The sequence below is a fragment of the Sebastes umbrosus genome, chromosome 16 (genome assembly GCF_015220745.1).
Source record: "Sebastes umbrosus isolate fSebUmb1 chromosome 16, fSebUmb1.pri, whole genome shotgun sequence".
In the NCBI taxonomy this organism is placed as follows: domain Eukaryota; kingdom Metazoa; phylum Chordata; class Actinopteri; order Perciformes; family Sebastidae; genus Sebastes; species Sebastes umbrosus.
This window is the reverse complement of record NC_051284.1, coordinates 4,602,140-4,618,420: the sequence shown is the minus strand read 5'-3', so window position 1 is coordinate 4,618,420 and position 16,281 is coordinate 4,602,140. Positions and strand designations below refer to the sequence as shown.

Here is a 16,281-nt window from a genome sequence, read left to right as displayed (position 1 = left end):
CTTGGTTAGACTTCCCACTGTTCCAACAATCACCTACGCTGGTTTGACACTTTGAAAGAGGGATGGAAGTCTCCTTCCTATATGAACTTTTGCATCCAGCAAATAAATCCGTCATGGAAAGAATCAAAGTAAGCTACAGACCACACTATCTGAAGAATTCAGGAGAGAAGCTTTAGAAGCAGTTCATTCTTCGTCCTCCTGCGCTCGGCTTAGTCTGATTCAATTTAAGGTGCTCCATAGAGAGCACTATAGCAGGGCTAAGCTCTCCAAAATTTACCCAGACGCAGATGACAAATGCGGTAGGTGTCCGCCATCCCCATGCGATTTAACACACATGTCCTGGTTGTATCCCAAATTATTAGGGTTTTGGGAATCAATCTTTCATGCAGTATCTGAAGTGCTACAGTGCAATATCACACCATCTCTGGAAGATCTGCTGAGGACAACTTCCCAACTAATATCCCAAAAAAACGTGATCGCTTTCATCTCCCTACTTCCTCGTATAGGAGAATCCTCCTGCTCTGGAAATCCCCCCTACTCCCTTCATTTAAATCCTGGTTATGTGATGTCTCGTCTTTTCCTGACATATGAAACGATTAAGTTCACTATGAGAGGCTCCTTGGACAGATTCTACTCCAGCTGGCAACCGCTGATCAGCTATATTGACAGGTTGCTTACTGACGAAAGTGCACCGTAATGATACATTCTGAGCCTACACCTAATGCATCCAGCCCTCTATGACCTTTTAATGGTGCTACGATGTCCTGGGTGCCATGCCTGCCTACTGACCCCATATCAGTTCTGTTTGGTTATCTAACTACTTATCCACTCAGATGACATCGGTGCTTTGGTTTTGTTAATATTGTTAATATTGTTAATATCTGTATATATGTGTGTATACAGGTTGGTGTGTCCCGGTGTACACTAGTCATACTATACACTAGAAGTCTAGATTTATAGGCGTAGTTATCATTATTTCATTATTTGTATTATTTTTTATTTAATTTTTTTTTACTTGTTTTACTCCATCATTTAATCTACTCATTTATTTATTTGTTTTATTTTTATTTGTGGAATTATTATTATTATTATTATCATCATTATTACTAATTTATTTTTCATTGACATCTGTCGGTTTATGTATGTAGGTGCGTTGAGGATTGTTGGATTAATTGCTTCATAGTTCTCAAACTAGTGAGTGTGACACACTTTATGGCCCCACTTTATGTGTCATCACCATAACAACCACCAACAATCGCCATTTACTTTTGCCCTCGTCAAATGACAATGGCAAAGTTTAATGTCCGTTCTACTCCTAATGTATTTCTGTGGGTTTGCCCATCCATCCTGTGTGATATTGTTATATTGAAGTACTCCTCATTAATAAAGAAAAGTTTGAAAAGATTATGCTAACATGAAGAGTAAATTAAATAATCCCAATGCCTCAAAATATGAATAAAACAAGGTGAATAGTTTAAGCAGGATAATCCAGTCTGACCAATGTCGTTACTAAACATAAGAGCATCAGCGGAAAGGCTCCATGTTGGCTCAGTGTGGATGATGTCAGTTAACGTACTGCCACTTCCTGAATCTCCATGTCCACAGATGTCCCTCCACTCATGCCACCCTGCCTTAACCCCAAGTACCCATGATGCACTCGTGTTTTTTTTTTTGTTATGTTATGCCTCAGCACCAACTAAGTGTAATATTCAGCCTGGAAACAGATTAGAAACGGATATTGGTGAAAACGACATATTGCACAAGCTGGCCTTTCAGCACTTTCACTGTAGAGGGGAGATGACAGCCAGAACTAAGGCAAAGCTCTCCAAATCCATGCACAGTGGGAATGCATGACACCACAAATGGTGCTAAAAAAACAGCACGGCACTACTCACCGCTTGTGTGAGAATATCCAACAGACGTGAGAATGCATGCACGTGTTACAAAAGAAGGCTGCTCCCCTGACTCTGCTCATCAGTGTCACTTCTTCTCATGCAGCTCCTAAAGGGACCAGGGGCTCATTCATTCACCGTCTCTTCAAGGATGATGACATCCCACACAGATACAGGAAGAAATCAAACTGAATGAACACCATCATTAAAAGAAGATAAAGAAGAAGAAAGAAGAGAAAATTCTATAGAAGTGGCTGAATGAATTACAGGGGAGCAATTTGACTGCAATTGCAGCTCATATTCATCTTATTAGCACATCCCACTGGTTACTAATTGTTTTATATGAGAGGAAAGATCATGTATGCTTTCCATTATTGCCGAACTTCCCTTCAGTGTGTGTTGTTTCTATCTTCATCACCAAGGCTTGTCTGGATAATACCGGATGCTGCTTGTAGGCCTGTCATGTCAACTGTCAAATGTCCATTTTCAAAGGGGTCCCTTGACCTCTGACCTCCAGATATGTGAATGAAAATGGGTTCTATGGGTACCCACAAGTCTCCCCTTTACAGACATGCCCACTTTATGATAATCACATGCAGTTTTGGGGGCAAGTCATAGTCAAGTCAGCACACTGACACACTGACAGCTGTTGTTACCTGTTGGGCTGCAGTTTGCCATGTTATGATTGGAGCATATTGTTTTATGCTAAATGCAGTACCTGTGAGGGTTTCTGGACAATATGTGTCATAGTTCTGTGTTGTTAATTGATTTCCAATAATAAATATAGACATACATTTGCATAAAGCATAAAGCATCCCTTTTAAGGTACATTTTGAACAGATAAAAAAAATGTGATTAATCGTGATTAACTATGGACAATCATGCGATTAATTGCGATTAAATATTTGAATTGATTGACAGCCCTAGTAATTTTTGACCTTCATTATCTTGTAAATGAATGCTTGTGAAATATACATGCTGGCCTGTTTAATGTTGCATAAGAGTAAATGCTGCCAACCTACAAAATCCTTCAACTTACTAGTGATTGAAGTGGTGATTTCTGGTTATAGTTATTACTTTAATTATTAATCCGAGTTCCATATTGATAGTTTAGTATGAGACTACATTAATTGGGTATCATTTTCTCTTTGTTAAGAAGGATGGTGCCCTGCGAGTTGACTTAATGTAAATTAAATCATATTATTCAATATAATTAATAATTAGTTTGATAATTACTTCTGATAGCCATTTGAAAGCCTTTTTGAGCTACTGCACCGACATCATTTGGTGTCCCGTTATTATTCATAGATAGTGATAATTTATTAATAGAAATATATTTATATTAATTGATATTAATAATTATCTTTAATATTTGCTAATAACCAGACATGCGTCCCTAACAACACACAGATGAACTTCATTCTAGTGCCGTCATATAAAAATCAAATATTGCCACAAAACAATATCTCTACATATTGAGTGATTGAACACTAGAACACACCGGATACCTGGCTAGGTATGTTCCAGGTATGTTCTACCTATGTTCCAGGTATGTTCTAGGTATGTAGCAGGTATGTTCTAGGAATGTTCCAGGTATGTTCTAGGTATGTTCTAGGAATGTTCTAGGAATGTTCCAGGTATGTTCTAGGTATGTTCCAGGTATGTTCTAGAAATGTTCCAGGTATGTAGCAGGTATGTTCTAGGTATGTTCCAGTTATGTAGCAAGTATGTTCTAGGTATATTCCAGGTATGTTCCAGGTTTATTCAAGGTATGTATCAGGTATATTCCAGGTATGTTCTAGGTATGTTCCAGGTATGCAGCAGGTATGTTCCAGGTATGTTCCAGGTATGTTCTAGGTATGTAGCAGGTATGTTCCAGGTATGTTCTAGGTATGTAGCAGGTATGTTCTAGGTATGTAGCAGGTATGTTCCAGGTATGTTCTAGGTATGTAGCAGGTATGCAGCAGGTATGTTCTAGGTATGTTCCAGGTATGTTCCAGGTATGTTCCAGGTATGTTCTAGGTATGTTCCAGGTATGTTCCAGCTATGTAGCAGGTATGTTCCAGGTATTTTCCAGGTATGTTCTAGGTATGTTCCAGGTATGTAGCAGGTATGTTCCAGGTATGTTCTAGGTATGTAGCAGGTATGTTCCAGGTATGTTCTAGGTAAGTAGCAGGTATGTTCCAGGTATGTAGCAGGTATGTTCCAGGTATGTTCTACGTATGTTCTAGGTATGTTCTACGTATGTTCCAGGTATGTCAAAGGTATGTTCTAGGTATGTTCCAGGTATGTACCGCACAGCAACATCCCTGACAGCATATATGGATTGGCCTATATGGGTCTATGGTATGCAGGGAGCAATATGTTCCTGGATTTGCTGATGTAATGCACTCAACTAAGTATCCACACACACGCACGCACGCACACACACACACACACACACACTGAGGAGTGTGCGGTAGAGGGAGAAGACCAATGTTGTGTATCTGAGAATGACAGAACAGTTGCCTCCAGCAGGCTCTAAAAGGCTGTCATAACAACTAGTCTGAAAGCAAAGTCGGCGCTCGGCATTAACAGCAGCATTAACAGCTGCATCAGGAGTACGGCTTGGTTATGAAATGAAACGAGGACAGAATGTCAGACATACCCACTTCTGCTTTATCTGCCTGCCATAAACCACAATCCAAATCAAACCATCCAACTACAAACCCAAAGAAATACTCAGATAAATGAGTTCAATAAATCCATTTAACATTACAGCATATGTTTTGTCTTGGCTCTGCATGAATGAGTATTAACTTTGACTATTCTACTGATGAGTTTAAGTCCCTATAGCATTTAATTAGTAAAAACCTCTGAGAGCAATTGTTGGGATTTGAGCACCTTCACTTCTAACAACAACTCAACCTAATAAAACATCAGGCCGATTTAACCAAACATGTCCTTTTCTTGTAATGTGAGATTATTAGTTAGATTAAAGTAGATGTTGATTGATGCTGTATATGCTGGAGGGAAACTAAAGCATATTCAGCATTAAAGGGGAACTACGGCCATTTTCTAAATTCATACATGTAATTTCTTTGGTCTAATACAGTCCAAAAAATATTAGTAAACCGGAACAACTGTAGAATCACCTGAATACCAACAGAAAGCCACCCGTAACCGTTACAGAGACAGGGACAGTCTATTTGAACGTACCTCCTTTCTGAGGTCTTCTCTGATGACCTGCTGGATCTCCTCTATGCTGCTTTGAGGAGCTTGGCTGTGGAGCACCTGCAGCGTGGATGTGTACTCCTCAGGCAGCAGGTAGCCCAGAGCGCCGAGGTGCTGGCCCACCTTGATGAAAGTACCCCGGTTGGCACAGCACAAGTCTCGAAGACGCTCCGCTGACCGCAGATGCACCTAAACATGTGATGGAACAGAGAAGACAAACAACACGTCAGAAAAAAAGCAGACAAAGTGTCGAGGACTGAGGGGAAAATCAATATGTTTTCTTCTCTTGGAAGCACGAGTGCATGAAGGAGATATCTCATTATGCAATTTGAATATTTGGACCTGAGGATGGAGCCAATTAGAGTCTCTTAGAGTATGTTTCCTTGCAATCTGACACAGCCCTCTCCAGAGGTCATTTGTAGTGACTAATCTCACACAGCAGCAGAGATCTGAGACTGAACAGAACAGGGAGAAGATCAACGATGGATGTGTGTACTACAACTCTGAGAGCTTGAGTTCTCCTCTGGTCTACGGTCAACACTGCTTTCTCTTACATGAACACAATTGTTCCCTTATTCTAATATAACACAGATCTGAAATGATGATTAGACGGCTCACACTCTTCTGTAGTCCTTCCAGCAGCCAGTCTGGGGACATTACTGGCTGCTGGAAGTGAATCCTTCAGAGAGTTCATGATTTCCTGTATAACTTGTGTTTCAGCACTAAGGAAGTGAAATCAAAAGAAAAGTAATGTGTGGGTCCAGTGTGTGGTCCAGCAGACCGCTGGTGGCTGCTGAGGCCTGGAGAGGGAAAAGGGACACTACTGTCTAAAATCCCTTTGTATGCTGAAGTATTAACATAGGGATCAGTAAAAAAAAAAAAAAATCAATGAGAGACAAGAAATTTAATAATAAAAATAAAATAAATATAAATATTATTTATATTTATTTGAATTAATTTTATTTTAAAATAAATATAAATATAAAATGAATATAAATATATTTAAATTTATTTAAATTTATTTTATTTTAAAATAAATATAAATATAAATATAAATATAAATATAAAAAAAATAAAAATAAAATAAAAATAAAAATATTCCATGTTATAGTACAAAAGTATTGCAAAGTTGAACAAAAGCACAACTACAATACTAACACAACACAATATACGTATGAGAGGAACATCATCAAATGACACACTATTATGATTAAGGGCCCTTGATGGTGTGTGTGTGTGTGTGTGTGTGTGTGTGTGTGTGTGTGTGTGTGTGTGTGTGTGTGTGTGTGTGGTGGCCCCATCCCGTCTGTCCCATTACAACCAGCTGGAAGCGATAATGCTTATAGAGAGCACATCTCCTGAGACCAGTACAAATAAAAAGCCGTGAAATTAGCTCCCCTTAACCTCTGTAACCCCAACTACACACACACACACGCACACTCGCACACACACAAGGCAGGCTCCCACTGGACCGTTTGACATGAGTGTCATCTGGGCAATGATGACAAAGCAGTGGCGGGAACAAGTCGCCAGAGATTACCAGATGAGCCTTTTTCTCCTCATGTCTGACCGGGTGGAACAGGGGACGGAATAAATAAGCTTTAATGCAGAATTGGTAGAACAGTTCAAGTGGTTTATCACACAAAAAATGCACAGATATTATTTATACAAATTAGATTTCGGGGTTGAATTCCTACCCCACTTTTATAGTAAAACCTACGTTATAAAGCTCTTAAACCAAAACTAAACAAACTAAGGCGATCCTAATATTTGGAGGATAATTAAAACAACACAATGGGTTTTTGTTTTTTCGTTAGGGCCACATAGGGGGGAAAAAGAAACATCTGAGACTATTAATTGTTATAATCTCAAGTCAGTGTATCTTTTGGTCATTCACAAAAAAATTCAATAACTTCAGATGTATGCAGTGTACTACAATCAAAATTACTTCACACATAAATGGCCTCTTTCGGATAATACTACAACATTTAGTTTGGAAAAATATGTTTTTGCATTATTTTGGTGATTTTGTATTGGGAAAAATATATGAATATTTTTATTGCATCTCTTTTCAGCGTTGCACTTCGTAGACGGTCCCTGACCGCTCGTCTCACAGCTGCACATAGAGATCAATGTTACGTGTCCAGCTCGAAGTTGTCTACCTCACTACGGTTAGAAAAAGCCCTCGTTTGTGTTTTAACAACGTTTCGTTTATGAGTTATTGATCCGGGAAGTTCGAATCTGTCAATATCTTTCCAACTTTACGGAAGTTTATTCTTCTGCAGTCGTGTCTTTTTCTGTGAGACACACTCTTTTATTGTTTCGAAAAAATATGCACTGATCCATGTCCACATCACCTTCAGTTACACAGCAACACCGTACTTGTTTTTTCTCTCATACACAGCACCTTCCTCATTCCATGGATGTATGCCTCTCTTACGCAACTTCCGGGCATTTTTTTCGTTTCTGTTTTCTAGTGATTATATTTGTTGTTTTTAAGAATAGAAAATTAAAATCAACCCGTTTTTTAAAGTTTGGTTCATCCCTTTTTGACCCTGATAAAGGAAAATGCCTTGTATTTCAATTTTAATTTTGGGATTTTAAAACGAAAATCAAATAACCGTTCCTTTTTTGTATTTTAATATCCATTTGTGAAAGGAAAATCGAATGACCAAAAGATACACTGACCATCTCACAATGCTGGGAATAAAAAAAATTAAATCTGAGAAAAATGTCCGAATCGAAAATTCGAACAAATCTTACAATTTTGGGCCTCTTCTCAGGTTGATGTAATAATAATAATGACTCCTCATTCCTTCCAATCTGATATCTGATAATAGACAATTTCCTAAGGCCTTCATTGTCTTTTGTAAAAACAGAAATTCAGCACTGATGGTCATTTTATCCAAAGCCTTTTTCCTTCTTGATATTTTTTAGAAAAAAAATATGAAAGTGAACAAAAGTCTTTAAAAAAAAAAGGCAAAATAATTTCAAACATTTCTCATACATTTTAACTCTTAATCTGAAAACATGCTGAAGTTAAAGTTGTTAGTTTTTTTTTGTAAAGTAATGTACATCAAGTGTGTTTTATGTGATTTTGTGTACATTTGCCATATTTACTTAGCTGCATGGACGCCCAAGAGTTAATAGTGCATCTTGATAAAAACATTGCACCTTATCATCACAAGTGGACGATACAATATTATATTATATTATTATATTATAACACTGTCTACATAGATAGTTACAAGCACACCAGACTTAGAAAGGACAAGGCCTCTCTGCTTCATCCTGATGAGATTAAATGAAAAATGTATGAAAAATATTATTATTATTAGATTGTTAAAACTAATCTGTTTGAAAGACATGAAACAGAAAGAAACTAAGCTGCTTATCCTTGTTCAGCCAGTTGAATGGTTTATAGTGTCAGTCTGATAGTGATAGTGATCGTGAATAATGAAAGGCGTGTTGGAGTACTGTATCCTTATCAATAATGATCACCAACAAATCAGTGATTTCAATTCAAACCAACCGCCTCGGCCTTCAAACGGCCAGATCGCATGAGGTCACGTCGGAGCCTTTCTGCGTGCTATGAGATGGCCCACGGGCTCGCAGCCTAATCATCACCTTCATCATCACTCCTCTCCCTCCTCTCTCTACCGGTAATCAGTACGCTTTGTCCGACGGAAGGCGGGCTCACAGCTTGAGGATGACATCACCATGGCAATGCTGCTCCGCTGACAGCCTGAGGGCTACGCTGCTCTGGGATAGGCTTACGCTGGCCTCCGCCCACCATCTCCACACGCGCGCCGTCCAATCAAACGGAGCGCTGGAGAATTAGACACACGGGTTAATTTGTGGTACAACACGGAGACAGGAGCTCAGTGCAGAATGCCTCTGGGTATCTCTAACACTCATCCTCCTCACACAGTTGGCAAGGACAGTAAATAAAACACTGGAGGGCTGTGTGTGTGTGTGTGTGTGTGTGAGTGAGTGTGTGTGTGTGTGTGTGTGTGTGTGTGAGTGAGTGTGTGTGTGTGTGTGTTTGTGTGTGTGTGTGTGTGTGTGTGTGTGTGTGTGTCTTGGAGGGTGGCGTGTTGTTGAGAGAGGGTGAAAGAATAAGGGAGCGAAGGCTAGAAAGACAGGAGAAAGATAAAGCAGGGAGGAAGAGGGGGGAGAGGAAAGGAACGTGGGGGATGAGTGAAGGAAGGAGAAAAGATGGAAGATGGGAAGGAAGGAAAGAAGGAACTATAACTGGATCACATTTTCATCTGCAGCAGTTTCTTTTGGTTACTTGTCATGCTAAAATGTCCGTCTATAGTTCAGCTTTTAGAATTGTGTGTGAACAAAGTGGATGAGAAATGTGTAAAGAGGCAGTTCAACAACATACTACGTCGGATGTGCAGGCCTTCCAGAGGGGCGGCCATCTTGATTTCAATCATTGCTTTGGTTCAGAGTCATTTATCTGGGATTAAATAAATAGCAAAGGGGGACTATTTTCGAGCCCTAATCCCATTTGGGAAACGCATCTCCGGCCTTAAAGATATACTTGTTTATAACTACGAGTGCGGACGACGCTCCCTCGCGTAACTGCGTCCGTTTGGAGCGTCGGTTGTGTACGTCCTCAGAAATCAACACGAACCAAGCCCCCAGGAAGAGCACTGGTCGTTGATCCCAACTTTCGTAGTGGCCAAGCGGCGTTACTACAACGTCCGTATCCGTCACATGATGCCATTGGACCCAAAAATACTTTTTTCCCATAGACTTACATCGGGAAAGAGACGTCTGTAACTCAGCGGATATTTTTTTTTTAGGTGAATCAACTCCCCAGTACGAACACTCTAATAGTCCTTATTTAAATCATTAGGTCCTAAAAGCTGTGACGACGGCATGACGTTGGGACCCCGTGACCGAGTCATGTGACCGAGCGGACGCTACTGCGCATGTTCCATGTTCCCAATATGTTCCGGGTACTTTTTCCAGGCGGAAGTCGAGCCATTTTGGCTTCATGTGCCACCAAGCAACTTTCATAGGAATGAACGAGGCCCCAACGCCTCCAACGCTATATCCAGTTCTCTTAATACATCCATGACACGAACGTGTAGTCAAAAGCAAGTATATTTCCAGCCTTACTGTGTATGGGGTCTGTGCTCTGAGCACTGGACCGGAGAGAGGCCAGACACACGGCCACCTGACGGTAAAGATCAGAGTCAGCGCGCTACACATATTGGCCGTCATCTTTTCTTGTAAAATGTCCGGTGTAATCGGTAACACCGGTGTTTATTATTATTATTATTTCCTCACTGTCACATCCCTAGTTGCTACTGTACATTGCTAAATTGCTATTTACCAGTAAGTTGGCTGCACAGAGCCCCCCCACTCCCCTCCAAGAACCCTGCACTAAGCAGAGCAGCATGAGCAGCCAGGACCAGTGATGCTAACTGGTCTTGATGAAGGTCAAGTTCTGACTGAATGAATAAAGACCAGACAAGAGCTCCAATCATCTGCCTCTATATATAATAATGAAATGACAGTGTACTTCACTGGCTCAATGTCTGCCTTCTTTTATCCAAACACAAGTTGTTCTGTGTGTTCTCTTCTGGTTTGCATATTGTGTGAGATTATAAAATCCAAAATGTGCCCCAACGCTTGACTACATTGAAGACGTCTAGATGACTCCAGTGTGTATGTGTAAACCTCAGTTCCAAGACTTCCAAGACCAGACCAACAAGCATGTAGCGCACATAAACAACTAATCCACTATCAGATACTGTTGGAATGTGTATGGACAAGACTGTCAAAAGTCAAATCACCAGTTACCAAAAGAGTAAAGGTCCCATTTACCTCGCCGTCAGACAGCCCTTTCTGACGGGGGACTGAAGCCGTTGTATCGTTCTCTTCACAGCCACCAGACTCCATTCATAAAAACAGTCATTTTACCTCTCAGAACATGGGAGTATATACATACAACTCCATTTCAAAAACTAACCCTTTCAGTTATTTCCAAACTTAGCACAGCTAACGTTGACGCAGCTAGTGCTAGCGTTCGCATTATTCATAACCTGATTAATTAGCTTACTGTGCTAACCTACGTTACTGCTTTCTGCTAATGGCTGAGTGGGCGTTAACATTTGAAAAAACAACGCAGCAGAACACAGATGGATCCACCCTTTAAGTGGATAGTGAATGCTCAGTCAATGAGGCACCTTCATGGGTCTACGATAAGGTCATGTTCAGACCAACATTTGTAGAGCATAAAATTGACTTCTTGTCACTGAGGCCACTGTGTTGATGCTGTCGGGGTGGTAAGCTCCGGACGCTTCAGGGTTTACACAGACTCTGCATTATTAAACTGATCATTTTAACATTCAGAACTTCAGAATCAGATCACAGGCTAATTTAATAAATTAAAATGAAGGTGGGAGATTCTTTTTTTACATTACAAATGTCATTGCTCAGCCTGTTAAACCTCCGCTCTCTGTCATTACCCATACTGTGCAGCCAAATTCAAGAAAAAGTTTATTATTATTATTTATTTTAAAGTTTATTAACGTTCATTTACAGATTTTATATAAAAATAATAATAATAATAATAATAATAATAAACTTTATAAATATATATAATATTACTGACTGTCTTCACAAAAATATTTTTCAATGCACAGAAAAATAGTTATCGTTGTATATAAATGAAAAAAAAATCTGCACATAGAAAAATAAGGTTCACAAATATATTTCTGATGCACACACAAATATTTCTTGTTTTAAATAAATGTAATAGAAATCCACAAATATATGTAGTTAAACGTATTTGCAATCAGAGATCAGATGGACTACACATCTGTAAAGTTGTGTGACTTCATCTTACACGGTTGTGACGCTATCGCGTTGACAAAGTCTGTCCACAGACAGACAAACAGAGAGACAGAGACAGAGACAGAGACAGAGGCAGAGGCAGACAGAGAGACAGAAAGAAAGACAGTGGTAGTTCCTGCTACAGTAGGCGTCTCCAGAACCAAATTTAGCCATGATGACTCACAAGGAGAAAACAATAGCTGGTAAAGATGACGTTGAGATGGGTTAGCTATCCAACGTTGTCAGGAAGGCCGAAGGAGGTGACTGAGTGTAAATGGGGCCGATGAACTTGAATGCATTTTTAAAACAAGTTGTTGTATTATCAGCAGCTTCAATCCAAAAAATATCCTACTCAGTTTTGAAACAACGCTATGGTTTGATGAGGACTGTTTCAAAGCAGTGCTTGGCTTCTTGCTCCTTTTGTTTTTAACTCCGTCTCTTTACATTTGTAATTAAAGCGTTGGCCCCGGGGCCAGGTCCCTGTAGTGCAGGTCGGTGGACAGCCTTCCGATGCCATTAAGCACAGATGGCAAATTGTTTTCTAGGAATCACTCCTCCCCTCCCCTTTGTGCTCTCTGAGTGTGTGCAAGTGTTGCAGGGAGAAGCGGGGCCATGGAGCCAGCACACCACACACAATGCTTCAATCAATTCCACACAGATCCTCACTGCAGACACACACAACCAGCTCAACCAAACTGATCAGAAAATACACAACTAGATTGTGTTTATTTATCTAGCTTCATTCATTCAGTGATTCCAACTCCTCACTAAAGGCTACGGGTCACAGTGGCCAGGTGCCCGTCCATATGTGAACTGAAACAGGTTTTGCTTGGACTTCAGGTCGGCACGCTGTAAACAACAGCAGGCTGACAGAACTCTTACCCACTCAATCGGATTAATTCCCCAGATTCAACTGCTTTAAACTCGATAGGATTGCCGTCAAGAATATGGAAAGGAATAAACTAAGAAAAACTAACGGTAAAGTGATCACAAGATCAGGAAAAAATCCAGAAATCAGCCATGAAGTGTGACGAGGATGCTAACCCAGCTAGCTCTGATGGACTATGCTATACTATATACTGATGGAAAGAGTGAGCTGACTTCTTTTTGACATGCACTGAGAACAGTGTTGTCCATACAATGCTGTATTTGTGGCGGCCCATATATTGATTTTCTATTTTTTTACTACTTGCGTGGTGCTCGTTACAGCGGGCCGATTGCTTGGCCAACCCGGTAGCGCTGCTTATCCCTCGTTGACGTTGAACACAGGAAGACAAGTAAACTGACCTTCCCGTGTTCACAGTGCTGGTCTGAATAATATTCAGCATTAGTTAAAAACATTTAGATTTTCATGTTTTTTGATTCTCTGGTTTCTTAAAGGGACTGTTTATAAGAATCAGAAATGTCTTGTTAACAGCGACACCTGTGGCCATTAAGTCAACGAAAGTCAGCGTCCTGTTGCTTGCGCTCGCTCTACATAGACATGAACGAGCATCGCTCAAAACAGTGAGGCGACACACGTCAGCTAAAACCACAATATCACTCTTTATTTCACCTGCTTGGCAGTAATGTTAGCTGACCAGGCGAAGGTCTCTCCATGAATCAGTGCAGATCCTAGTGCTGGCTTTTCCTGCCTCAGCCTCCCGACCGTGATTGGAGGGAACTATAGGGTCTATAGCTTGGAGCCATGACGCCATGCTGGTCTGGTCTGGTCTATAGCTTGGAGCCATAAAACCCCTCTATTAGATCTTTTTTAGGACATGGCAGGGGAACAATCAGTGTTTTGGGATTTATTGTTGGTGCAACCAACTACACAGCAACTCTTCAGCATAGCGTTATCACTGTTAGCGGTTTGTTTAAAGTAGAAGTTTGGAGACATGTTTCAACTCCTTCTGTTTACTCTGTTACCGTCTATGATGGACATGGGATTGGTTTCCCCAAAAAGGGGGTGTGGTTACAAGAGCCTATACTGTGGATGATAACTCTGATGACATCACAATGACACCATCAGGGTTATTTTCTCAGACTTGACAAAGCTCCTCCACAGCCAAAGAAGACATTAGTAGGAGTAGTACTAACCAAGACAAGTAGTACTAACCAAAACAAGTAGTACTAACCAAAACAAGTAGTACTAACCAAGACAAGTAGTACTAACCAAAACAAGTAGTACTAACCAAAACAAGTAGTACTAACCAAGACAAGTAGTACTAACCAAAACAAGTAGTACTAACCAAAACAAGTAGTACTAACCAAGACAAGTAGTACTAACCAAGACAAGTAGTACTAACCAAAACAAGTAGTACAACCAAAACAAGTAGTACTAACCAAGACAAGTAGTACTAACCAAGACAAGTACTACTAACCAAGACAAGTAGTACTAACCAAAACAAGTAGTATTAACCAAGACAAGTACTACTAACCAAGACAAGTAGTACTAACCAAAACAAGTAGTACTAACCAAAACAAGTAGTATTAACCAAGACAAGTACTACTAACCAAGACAAGTAGTACTAACCAAGACAAGTAGTACTAACCAAAACAAGTAGTACTAACCAAAACAAGTAGTATTAACCAAGACAAGTAGTACTAACCAAAACAAGTAGTACTAACCAATACAAGTAGTACTAACCAAGACAAGTAGTACTAACCAAAACAAGTAGTACTAACCAAAACAAGTAGTATTAACCAAGACAAGTAGTACTAACCAAAACAAGTAGTACTAACCAATACAAGTAGTACTAACCAAGACAAGTACTACTAACCAAAACAAGTAGTACTAACCAAAACAAGTAGTAATAACCAAGACAAGTAAACTGACCTTCCTGTGTTCACAGTGCTATAGGTCTGAATAATATTCAGCATTAGTTAAACACATTTAGATTTTCAGATGTTTTTTTAATTCTCTGGTTTCTTAAGTTAATATCCAACAATAGATTAAATAATGATGTCTTATTGTGCAGCAGGAGTCAGAGGTGTGAGTGTGTTGTGTGCAGCTGGACAGCAGAGAGCAGACTCTATACTGGGAGCCCAGCTGCTGTAATTGATTTCTGCTGCCACACCAGGGCTAAATGACTGGGATTAGTGGACTATGAACAAGGCCTATTTATTATTGGGATGCTCATGATTAGCTCGTTACTCAGCTCACTGAGGCTCATCTAGACGCCTGTCACAGGGGGAACGAGGGGTGGGGTGGGTCGGGGGGGCTGTGTGTGGATGTGTGTGCCGATCTAAGCCCGTGTAGTCAATAGGCCTCGTCTACAAGTATTATAGCAGCGAAGCCATTCAAAAGGAATCCTCCGGCATTTAATACAATGATACAGAATATATGGTATCTAAATACACCGAGGCTGAGCTGGGGCCCTCTCTGCTGCTCCGCGTATTAAAAATGTCATTTATTTGAACACAGCCCAACAGCAATACAACAAGGTGGGAAAAATACAAGCTATTTGTTATCTCTTACAGCCGAGCATAGACGTATAAGCTCTCACTGTGCCTCTGTGATGCTGCTGTTTTCTCGCACTGGGATGTGAGAGGAATAGTAACAATATGGGACTCAATGTCAAATGTGGGGGTGGGGGGGGAATGGAGGGACGACAGAAAGATAGGTAGTGGTAGTGATGGTGGTGGTGGTGGAGGTGGTGGTGGTGGTGGTTGGGGGTGAATTTTCACTAGGAGCCACAGTTAATTTCATGCTCTGCACTTTATAGTCATGCTTGAGAAATTGTGCCTCAGTGTCACATGAACAGTAGAAACACTCTGCCACGAGCCAGTGGAGAATCCGAATCAGTGAGGATCAGCAGAGCTACTGTTCACTGCTCAAGTAAACAGAATATAGTAGGGGTGGGAAAAAAAAATGTATTCTCGATTTTTCTTTTCCTTTTTTTTTTAATGCCATATTCGATATATTTGCTTCATTTGAGTCTATGTGAAGGTAGAAGGAAGTTACCGCTTGTATTGTTGTAGTCTGAGTAATGTGAAGTCATATCCGTTCCATATCCGCCAACCAAGACAAACCACAGTGAGCCGAAAACACAACGTTGGAGGGTCAGCGTGGATACGACCTTCACCCTCACATGTTAAATCCAGCGTGGTAAACACTACACATACAGTAAAGTATGGAAACACTTTGGGTTTCACACATTGACAGGAAAAGCAGAGCTAGACATCACGGCTAAAGCTGCATGCTAACTCTGCCACAGACAGGAAACGTTATTGTATTGCGGTAACGTGCGGTCGAGCCTGCCGTCGCGCTCATCTCTGTGGTCAAATGGGCCGACGCTACGACTGTAGACCACCCATATACTGACATTTATGTTGAATG

General features: G+C 40.4%; 1 protein-coding gene across 1 annotated transcript in view; it reads right to left on the bottom strand.

Moving 5' to 3' along the window:
- adck1 (aarF domain containing kinase 1) overlaps positions 1-16,281 on the bottom strand; it is a 78,295-nt gene that overhangs the window by 36,042 nt on the left and 25,972 nt on the right. The window contains exon 4 of the mRNA XM_037747113.1: positions 5,091-5,294. Within this exon, the coding sequence (XP_037603041.1) occupies positions 5,091-5,294 (204 nt within the window). The remainder of the gene's footprint in view (positions 1-5,090; positions 5,295-16,281) is intronic.